The sequence below is a fragment of the Drosophila biarmipes genome, chromosome 3R (genome assembly GCF_025231255.1).
Source record: "Drosophila biarmipes strain raj3 chromosome 3R, RU_DBia_V1.1, whole genome shotgun sequence".
Taxonomy (NCBI): domain Eukaryota; kingdom Metazoa; phylum Arthropoda; class Insecta; order Diptera; family Drosophilidae; genus Drosophila; species Drosophila biarmipes.
Window position 1 is genome coordinate 33,424,940 of NC_066616.1, and position 10,442 is coordinate 33,435,381.

The 10,442-nt window shown below is 40.9% G+C and overlaps 1 protein-coding gene across 2 annotated transcripts; it reads left to right on the forward strand.

Moving 5' to 3' along the window:
* The first annotated feature begins 4,363 nt into the window (after positions 1 to 4,363).
* LOC108036896 (uncharacterized) lies at positions 4,364 to 6,999 on the forward strand. Of its 2 annotated transcripts, none has more exons than XM_017113276.2 (2): positions 4,364 to 4,509; positions 6,200 to 6,999. In XM_017113276.2, the coding sequence occupies exons 1-2, from the start codon at positions 4,491 to 4,493 to the stop codon at positions 6,958 to 6,960; spliced, it is 780 nt and encodes a 259-aa protein (XP_016968765.1). In that variant the 5' UTR covers positions 4,364 to 4,490; the 3' UTR covers positions 6,961 to 6,999. The 2 variants fall into 2 exon arrangements, with proteins under 2 accessions (XP_016968765.1, XP_050745088.1); XM_050889131.1 differs by having other exon boundaries at positions 6,203 to 6,999.
* Positions 7,000 to 10,442: the final 3,443 nt, after the last annotated feature.

The following is a 10,442-nucleotide window of genomic DNA, read 5'->3' on the forward strand; positions in this document are numbered from 1 at the left end:
CTTCGCTCTCCATTTACGACAAAGCAAAACAATTACAAAACAAGTATCACATGGACCAGAAGCGATAATCAGCAGGGGAGACAAGGCCTGAATCATCCAGAGAAGCGTGGGCGCACTTTGGTCAGTGGGCCATCTGTCAGTGGTTAAAATCAAGGGGCGCAGAGAACGCAGCTGCACTGAGAAGAAATCATACAGGATAAAGAAACCACTTCAAGCCCCAGAAGAAACTGCGAACTTAACAAAATATTCCGTAAGTACCTCTAATTGAGCCCTCCAAATTAAAATTGTGTAAATACGAATGCCAGAGCTGCTGCTTACGGGGAATTACCGCATTCGAATAGTAAATGCATATTTTTTCGTCAGTGTAGCCACTGTTTAGTGCGCTCCGGCACGTTGATAAAACATTTCGCTTCGTTACGTTATATTTTATTTTATTTACAATACGCACGCAGCGTACTTTCCTCCTTTCACCCACTACCCCGGAGGCATTATGTATACGCCGCTTTGGCCATCAGCGAGGAGCATCGTTTGGGTCATTATTTGGTTACGTGCGCTAAATGAGACGCAACCGAGACACGCCCATCCGCCACATTTGAATTACGTGCGTGAAGATTACGTTATTTGTAACTGGCCCCCATGGACCCCTGCACTCATTTTGCTTTTCCTCACCTTTATATAGTATGTGTTAGTCCCATTTTTCGCAGCAGAGCCTTTGGCGAAAATTAAATGTTGCGTTTAAAAGTTAACAACTGCAGATGGCTAATGATGCTGGCTGGCTGAGTGCATTTTCCAGCGATCCGCTTGCATCTCGCTCAGCAACCGGTTACCCCGCTCCTGAACTTAACCTACCCCTCTTGGGCTACTTAAAGTGCCTGACGCACGGTCCTAATTAAAAGGAACACTCTGGGGTTGCTTTGCAAGAGAATTAACACTAACATCGAATGATGCAGCAATACTTGAATATTCAAAGTATATTATTAGTGGTTTAAGCGTACAATTAGTCTTTAGATCCAAAACTGAAAATGTGTACATTTGTCAATTTGAATTGTTTATATTGTTAGCACCTTTGGTTGCCGATAATCATTTCTTTAAGTGCATGAATGTGTATAAAAATCAACTTTAACTGCAAGTCAAACTCCAATGCAACACAAACCGGAAAACTTTTTTGTATCCCTTCCCTAGGAACATGTTGCACGTTGGCAACTTTTTTAGGCACCTGGGCGCGTGTCTGCCGAGCGTGGCAGCTTCTAATTAATGTTCTCTATCCCCCAAACATTTCACAGTTGCAGCAATAGTGCATCAGCTACAGACTCTTTTCTGGATTCACCTTAAATTAAGAATTTGTACATTTGTAGGATTCAATTTGTTTTCAGCGACTGGAGAAAATCATAAAATGCATGTGATGAGAGAATATAGCATACTTTCTCGGAAGTGCAGAGGGCGGAGAGAGGATGCCGAGCAAGGACCAATTCACTCTGCTTCAACTCATTCACCTAATCGTTTTCTATATTGAGTTAACAATTTTCGTTCGCTGCATGTGCTTTAATTGCCCGCCTCCCCCACGCTCTTCTTTTATCCCGCAGCTGTTTCAGTCAGCCAAGTGTAGCAAACTTTTAAATTAATTCCCTGTAATGCTTTTTGGACAAATGGATTTTGCCCAGGCCATGGACATGGACATGACCATGCGGCTGATCCCGTTCTGGCTGGCGGCTTCTTGGCTTTTCAGCTGAAGTTGTCACTGGCTGAAAACTGGAGCGGAAATGTGCAACTTGAAAAACTTGCAAATTGAATCTTAATTGTTTTAACATTTTCGGCATTGGCTAATTGCCATGATTAGCACGTTAGGCAAGTTTGAATAAAACTTGATCAAATTAATTTCGCTCACAGCTATGCTTGAGTCCTACCACGTGAAGAAGGTTTAATAAGAGAATAATTTGGCTAAGTCGAACGTCTCGAACAGCGAGATATTTAAAAATTCCGTAAATAGATAACAATATTCATCAATTACGTTACAGACTTAACGTAGTCCTAAATCAACTTTGACTTGTTTATATTGATAATGTTATATCATAAATCCAACATTTTTAAATTCTCAAAAATTACCGTTTATTGTATTGATGCAAAGAAATATTTTTCGAACTTCCTATAAGGAAATTTATAACGATTTTTTTGATTCACAATCATAATTTATGCATTGTGAAAATGTTGGCATTTTGCCAAGTCCCTTAACAATATCCCCTCATCGTTAACTACTTAGTCTTACAATAGTTTCCTCACATTTTTAGCCAATTGATTTGCATGGCGAATTGTGCCAAGCAGTTTGAGAAGACCAAGTACAAAGACTTACTACATATCTGCAAGCGGACTCATATTTCCTAGGGCGGTCAGCGCATTTGGATGCCTTTTGTTGGCATAACTGAATATTTTATATAATTTCTTGACATGTGGCGGTTGCCAATTGCCAGTATTGTCAGTGTCACTCAAAAGCGCAAAAAATACGCGGAAAACGCAAGAGAACATTTTGTTGGAAATGAATAAGTAAAGGAGTTGCGAGTAGGACAATGACAACTCTTTGCCAGCCTTCATGCCAGGCTGAAATTCAGGCACATGCGATATGACAGGATGCTGCGGGGGTTGTCAATTGTGGGACGAAGAGGGTGCATGGAGCGCAGGGGTTGCTACACGGACTTAACGCACGCCAACATCAACAATGAATGTAATTCAATATGCAAATGGGCTGCAACAATTTTCTACTTTTTCCACTGTTTCCATGCACATTTAGCGCAGGTTCCGAACTGCAATTTTTATTCCCCAGCAGTCTGCTGATTATGATGCGAGTATTGTATCCATTCTCTGAAATTGAATCGCAAATATTCTGCCGCTAACCAAAACAGAAAATCGATTGGGTAAGACCTTTTCTGCCTTAGCTTGTATATCATTCCGTGAAAATAGCTGGATACAGTTTTATATATCCCTATTTATGGTTGTATATCCATATTTATTGTTGTTTGAGCCAGGATGCGAATCCCTTAAAAATAATTTATCATAACTATACATCTTAAATTGTGGTCTATTTCTTTTTATAAAAACTTTTTTAAAAGCAATTGGTTTTATAATGTACTAATTTTGGATACCCTCGATTTTCTGAGTGCATAATGCCCCACAAGCACCAAACAAACGTTGGACATGGTCAAATCATGTCGCTGTGCTGGGAGCAGCCATAGAAATCGAAGGTTAGGCAAGATGACAGCCACGGATTCAACTCTGACCCAATCGGGTTTGGCGCAAATGCAGCTGGTTTGGGCATCGTGTAGTAATTAATTAGACTCGCAGGCATTTTATACGAACAAAGTGCAATACCGTTTCACTAATTGAACATGAACATGGCCGTCTCCATGAGGATGATGCACCACTTGCGGTGCAGTCACCCACCAGCCATCCGCCTTTTATTGGCCCCACCCCCGGCGAACACTGACTCAATTCATCAGTCGTCAATGATGACGTCCAAGTGTAGGCCCACAGTACTCGAAATCCGCACTGCATTCAGGTGGGGGTGGTGCAAAGTGGCCAGGGGTTCTGCCTTTGGCCAGTCCATCTTATCGCAATCAGGGAGGAGGCTATGTGGTTTCAATCCGGACCGGCCTTTGGCAAATGCGACGTGCACGAATATTTCCCCAAATTAAATAAGCACAAATCAAATATTTTACAATTTCTGTCACTGCATGGGGAACGGCAGCGGCAGTCCGAGTCGCAGTAGAAGTATCAGCACTGAGAAAACACTTTTAGATCGAATTTTAACAAGTCAGTTTAAATGAAAACGTCCTTTTTATGAATAAGTAAGTGCTACAGGGTTTTTCTTCATGACAATAGTTAAGAGGAGTAGTTCTAGAATCTGATGCTTAAGATTGCTTTCTGTTGACTGCCCTTTTTCTGTAAGTGTGTGGCAGACATTTTGGCCAAACTGTTGTGGCATGTTTTAGGAACTGAACTGGAGCCTTTCTTCAAGCATTGATTTATGTGGTTTCGTTGTTGGGCTTCCTCTGCTGCCGATGATGTGAATGTGGAAGTATGTGTTGTGCTTCACAGTCGTCCCTGTTCCAGATGAGTAGAGTTCATTGGGCGTTGTGTTGTAGTTGGTGGTCTGGCTTATTGTCTAAAAACTAAAGTTCACAGTGGCATGTATGGGCAGGTCTATAATAAGTTTAAAGAAATTGTGGTCGGTGGACTAAAAGAGATGATTAAACATTAATGTTGATTGCTGACGGCGCGAGTTTCAGTATTTTATTTATTTCATGTATCGATTGCAAGTGAAAACAAACAATGAATCCGGTAAACAAATGCGTATTGTAGTCGAACCCTTTGTTTTCGTTAGACTAGCAAGCTTTGCAAAATGTGTTCTTATTACTGAAAAGAATTTGACTTGGTTTGTGTTGCCTGACGACAAGGCTCGGTTGCAAAAGTTCTCCAATCTGAATCTGGTCGCAGGAAATATGGAAAACCCAACTTCTGGTAAGCAAGTGGCTTCTAAATTCTGCGAATTTGCTGATCTTTAGCGGTCTACCTAACATCTGTTTCTTAAATATATTTGGAGTAGGGTAATTAATTTGCAATTAAACCACGTTTTAAAGGAACTAAATTAGAAGAGCCACTATATATGGACTAATACGACATCCTTAATTTATTTTAAAGTTTCCTAACAGACGAAGCTTTAAATCTGTTCCTTTAATTGTTTAATATATTCACACATTGAAGCTCGAAGAAATTATATTTACATTTTACTCTCAGTTTGTTAGTTTAGTAAAAGTAAACAGTATCCAATAGTCTATACCCCATTAGATTACAGTAATCTGGTCTAGCTAATTAGCCAAAAACGTGGTTGGTCTATGGCAAATTATGACAAATTAAAAAGCGGCATAACGGTTCCAGGGGTGCGAAAGGAAATCGGGCAGGTGGGATTTATCCTACCACGTTGTCCCCACTCTCCAAAGCACTTCGTAATTACTGCGAACACTGCAATAACAAAAGGCTGCCAAATGGCGATGGGGGAGGCAGAAGACCGAGGCCCACGACTGGGCCAAAAGGGTGACGAGACAAAAGCCGCTACTGCCCCTCACCCCATCCCATCCTCGTGGCCGCTCCCATTCCCATCGTCATCATCATCAGCAGGAGCAAACGCAGTCACGGTCGTTTGTGGCTCATTGGACGCAAGTCCAGCTTGGGTTATTTTTCATGCCCACCCCAAGCGCCCCACATAAATTAACCGAAACGTATTAATTCTTTTTTACTTCCTCCTTGCTCGCGTCCTTTTTTATATGCGTGCAAAAATTTATGCTTGAATTAAATATGATGACCAAAAAAGCAGTCGCTCAAGGACACGAGGGCACCCTGCAATCGGTAGCAACATTGTCCTTATTTACACATGTACGACATGGCGTATATGCATTGTAATGTACGACAGCCTGCCACAATTAATCTTGCCACGCGTTTTATGTGCCACCGCCTTGAGTGCGGAGTTCTGCAAGAGAGAAAAGCCACTGAGGCCCGAAGTGGACCATAATCACGCGGCTGGGCTATAATTGAATTTTCATAACCATTAACCGACGCCGACTTGGTCATTATTTAAATGTAACGACGCTCTCTTATTACCACAGTAATCGAAAGCAAATGATTGCGACTTTATAAATATAAATCAAATTAGAAGAATATCTCTTTAGACTCCGCCACATGTTGCACGGCCATTTGTCCAACATGTGGCCAAAAGCTAGGACAACATCACAACGTTTATAGCCAAAAAGGAGTCCACTAAAAGGACATTTAGGCCAGCGGAGGCTATTTAAAACGTTCCATAAGAAGACAGATTTATTTTAGCCTCGGGCCGTTTAAGAGATTTTTACTTAGAGCTATAAAATTCAAATGTGGCGAGCAGAAGGCAACTCACCAAATAAGCAATTCCAAAAAATGTTTTGTGCCCTGAAAAAAGGTAGATAATGTTGTCGTTAAATTTGGTTGTAATTGGTTAAATTATTAAAAATTAACACGATTATTCCAACTTCTAAATCATAATAGCGCGTTACATTTCAGATGCTGAGTTTGGATAATGAACTAACAAAAGTGATCTAAAATTGAATATTATATGTAAATTCAAAAGAGTTTCTACACATTTAAACTCAATCCCCATTAACGATTTTTTCTCTTATAGCAGATTCCCTTCGGGAGTTTGACTTTGTGTTCGCCCAGGCTGCAGGCTATGTGCCCTGGCCGGGAATCCTCCAAAGGAAACTTCTTTGCACTGGAGTTGTTCAGTTTATGTTAACAAATGGGAGGCAGAGCATCCCCTATGCAAAAATCTGGCCTTACGACGATCGTAGCAAAGAGCAGTTTATTACAAGCCAGAATATGAAGCACAAGGCATTTTGCAAAGCGATTTTTATCATCGAGAAACTTCGTTCTGACAACGTGGATGTTCTTTCTGAGAGCGCCGACTGGGAGCTGGAATCACCTCTAGAGGTGCCACCTGGCAAGTGTCCTGCTCTGGAGCAGAGACGGGCAGAATGGGAGCTCAACTATGTGCGAGAAGTCCGCCTGGAGCGCGATTCTTTGGTTGTGGAGGCGAAATTTATCCAAGAGCTCAACGTACTGCGCAGAAGCTTGACGGTCAGAAAACAGGTATACCCATCCGCCCTGTTGGCCTTGCAAGAGCTTCAAGGTCTGGCCCTTAGCGAACTTCTCCTGGTCCGCAATTTCGGGGCTGTGGAAGCGATAAATAGTTTGTGCAGCTTTGCTTCGGCACAGCCGCAAGACAGACAAGAAGCGGAACAGGTGAAAAGTCTCGCCAACCAACTAATGCACCGCTTCGCGTCGCATTTCAAGCAACCATTTAGTACTTCCGATTTTTGGTCCGAGTACTGCTTACGATCCAAAATCTATCGAAGCCACACCGCGGACATAAAGCCCAATTGACATGGAAAATGAAATCAATAAAATATTTTATTAAAAACATTTCATGGGAATACGAAAGGTATTTCTTCTGTAGACTGTAGAACCAGATACACTTAAAATTGTACCTTAATTTCTTGATCACTTTGCCATTTTTATATTATTTTTAATTTAAAAAAGCAATTGTAAACGTTGATTTGATGAATTGGTCCAGGTGAAAGGGCTACAACAACTTAAAAATAAAAACAGCCTAATATTTATATATATTGGCGAAGGGTATCAAAAGACAACAAACGAATTAAGTAAAATAAAAGTATGACACATATGTGTGCGGTCAGCCAGCTGGCCACCAAAAATGCGGGACCAACAGGGGGTGAACTGAACAATCGATCAAAAAGTGAGACAAATTGTCGTGTCCTTTTGGTTGGCAGCAAACAAAAGCCAAATGTGTTCACACCTTGACAGCCTGACACACCCTCATCTACACACACTCGACCTCATCGACTCTCCCGAATCCCTCAGCTTTCGAGGCGGTCAAGCAAACAACATTTCACTTTTTGTGACGCAGCCAAAAAGGCAGCGGCAAAAGGCAAATTCAATTTGAGCTGTCAAAAATCTGACCAATATTGCCTTTGAGTGTCCGTGTCCCCCCGTCTGTGAATGTGTGCATGATCGTAAGGGTGTGTGGGCGAGGGGCGTGGCTTGTGGTCTGGCTCACAATAAATCGATTGAAAACGTAAATGAAATTGACAGTCAGCATTCCACGTTTGCGAGGACCCGGCGATGTATCCGTCTCCAAGCTTCGTGTTAAATACCTTGACACTGCGCGCCGTTTGAAGTTTTAACACTGATAAAATACCTAGATCTAAGAAAACCAAAATAGTATTCGACAAAATAACATTTCACAAACATTATCAGATTTAATTTCGATGCTTTGCCGGACAACGCATTTTTAGTTTTTTTATTATTCAAAGATTTTATTCACGGTGTATGGTACTTGAATGCATTCTCTTGTGAGGAAGGGGACTAAGTAGGGCATCAAATTAATTTGACATTTGCTTTGTCACTGTCAGCTCAACGCCTGGATTTGCAGACGCCGGGTTGAGAGAACATTCCGGGGTTAAGGGTTCAACAAGTCAATGGCCCTGACCCAACTACAATTGATGATGATACATGGCCCGACTTTGATTGGAAATGTTGGCACACGCACACGCTAATGCAGATCAAACAGCCCAAAGTGTTTGGCTTATTGACACTCGACAGGAGGTCTTGCCTTATTAGCCTTCTCCTCTAATAAGCCCCTAAAGTGGTCTTTGCTTTTAAGAAAATTAGCGAATCGAAGTTATTTTTAATTTATAAACACCGTTAAATTGCTTTTCCTACTGAGGTAATCTTGACACATAAAGACAAATCATGGAAGCAGCCCTGGAAAAAGTTGACTATCACAATAATAAAATTGTTATTTTTTAATTTACCTAAAATGTCTCGCACACACACATTCAAAGCAGTGTTTACATTAATATGGCTAAAAGGAAAACAAAAACAACACCGCAGAGGAAAAAAAGAACTAAAGACGAAGTTGACGTAGGTGGGGTTGGGGAGTATGAGGGCTAGGGAGTTTCCCACCCCTGCCAGTACAGTGTCTCCAGTCGTTTGAGAAAATATCTTATTTTAATAAGGTTAATGGGCTTATAAGAATTGAGTTAAAACCTTATGACAGTAATTTTTGTATTTATTTAGTATCAGCATAATTGATATATTTACATATGTTCATATAAAAAAAATACACATTTTAAAAGTAAATGTATATGTGTAGAGTTAGGGAGCCTATGTTTTTTATCAATGTAATTCATTTTTTTATCGTTGTCAGTGCAGTATCTTATTATGCATTCCTTTTTTTACAAATGCAAATATGTTTTTCAAACTTTATTGGTGTACATTTAATTTATTCGTTATACTCCAGTTAATATCTGTTTATTTATGATTAATATTTTTAAATTCGCACCACTGTTTGACAAAAGCTATTATGTCATAAGTACCACTACTTAGTGGCGAATTTTGTTTTCGTAGAGCCCACTGGTATATTGCGCCCTCTGACATAATATTTTTTTTTGAGCTGTTTGAAGTTCTTTGAGTTGGCGTGTCCTAGTAATTGTCTACTTAGCGAGGGCTTGTCAACGCCGTCGTGGGTCGCTAATTTCATTGAATCGAGCATCATTTAATGAATTGATATCCGCATAAAGGCCAGCTTCAAACAGATGCAGATTGCTGTAGCTCCTTTGTGGTGTAATTTATGTGCCGGCGCCAGATGCTTATCGCTGTTTCGGCATAAAGCCAGGTCAGCACCTGACCAAGCTTATCACGATGCTGTTCTTGTTAACCCCGCACACAAAGTGAAACCTCCCTGATAAGGCAAACAGCCTCAGCCCGACAGCGTTGATTTATTTCACTTTCTTTCCTCGTTTTTAAAGACCACTTTAAAATGCTGTGGGTCGCACAAAAATCGCTGACCTTTATGGCCGGCCATAAAAATGTTGCTGGGGAAGGCCTTAAAACTCTGGACAGACGTGTTGGCGTCATATTTGCACATCGTTTTATTTTTTAATATTAATTAAAATTTTTATATTTTGCAAAGTTAGAGAACGGGACCGCAAAGCAATTTGCCGAAAGAACCAAAAACTAAAAACACATGTGGCAAGCCAATGCACGCACACACATTTCATTTGAGGGGCACAACGATTTTTGTTGACAGAAATTTACAATAAAACGAAAGTTTAATGCACAAGTTCTACTCCGCTCCTACACATGCCCCAAAACCATTTGGTGAGTGGGGCACCGGTGGCTGCACCACCCTGTGCCACAAAGAACCATATGGAGCCAGGCCGAGGTGAGCCGGCGGTCTGTTTGCGCAACTTACAGCCAAAGTAAACTCATTACCAATGCAAACAAACAGAGGAGGGCACCCCGAAACTTAACAAAAAGTGTAAAAATATATATTCATACATATTCAGCTCCCACCGAAACTATTTGCAGCGAAACGAAACATAAGAAAATCGTTAAAAAGTGTGTTAAAAAATAATTAAGTGCTCGGCATTTGTATGCAGACGTGTGCACTGCACATCAAGCATACGCCACGTGTCCCTCATTTCATTCTAGGCCGTCGGCCATTCGAGGAAAAAATGCTTGCGTTGCATAATTTCGAGCGCCGCATAGACGGCATATTCGAAATACCTTCTATTCCACGCTTATTGATTCAGAATTCCATGTCGAAACCAGGGGAGATCTTGCATCCGAACCGCAGGATACAAATATGTGCTCATTGTTTGGCGTGCGGCTGCCGCGGTGTCTTTATTGATCAAATTGCTTTATTGGTGTATTAATTTTAATTGGTCGGCATGTCGTGTTGCCCAGTCACTATTAATTAACATGCAGTTCGCCCCTCTGTCGGTGTGTTCAACATCGAGTTACATTAATTATTTAATTTGTTGTAATTTTTGCTTATTTGC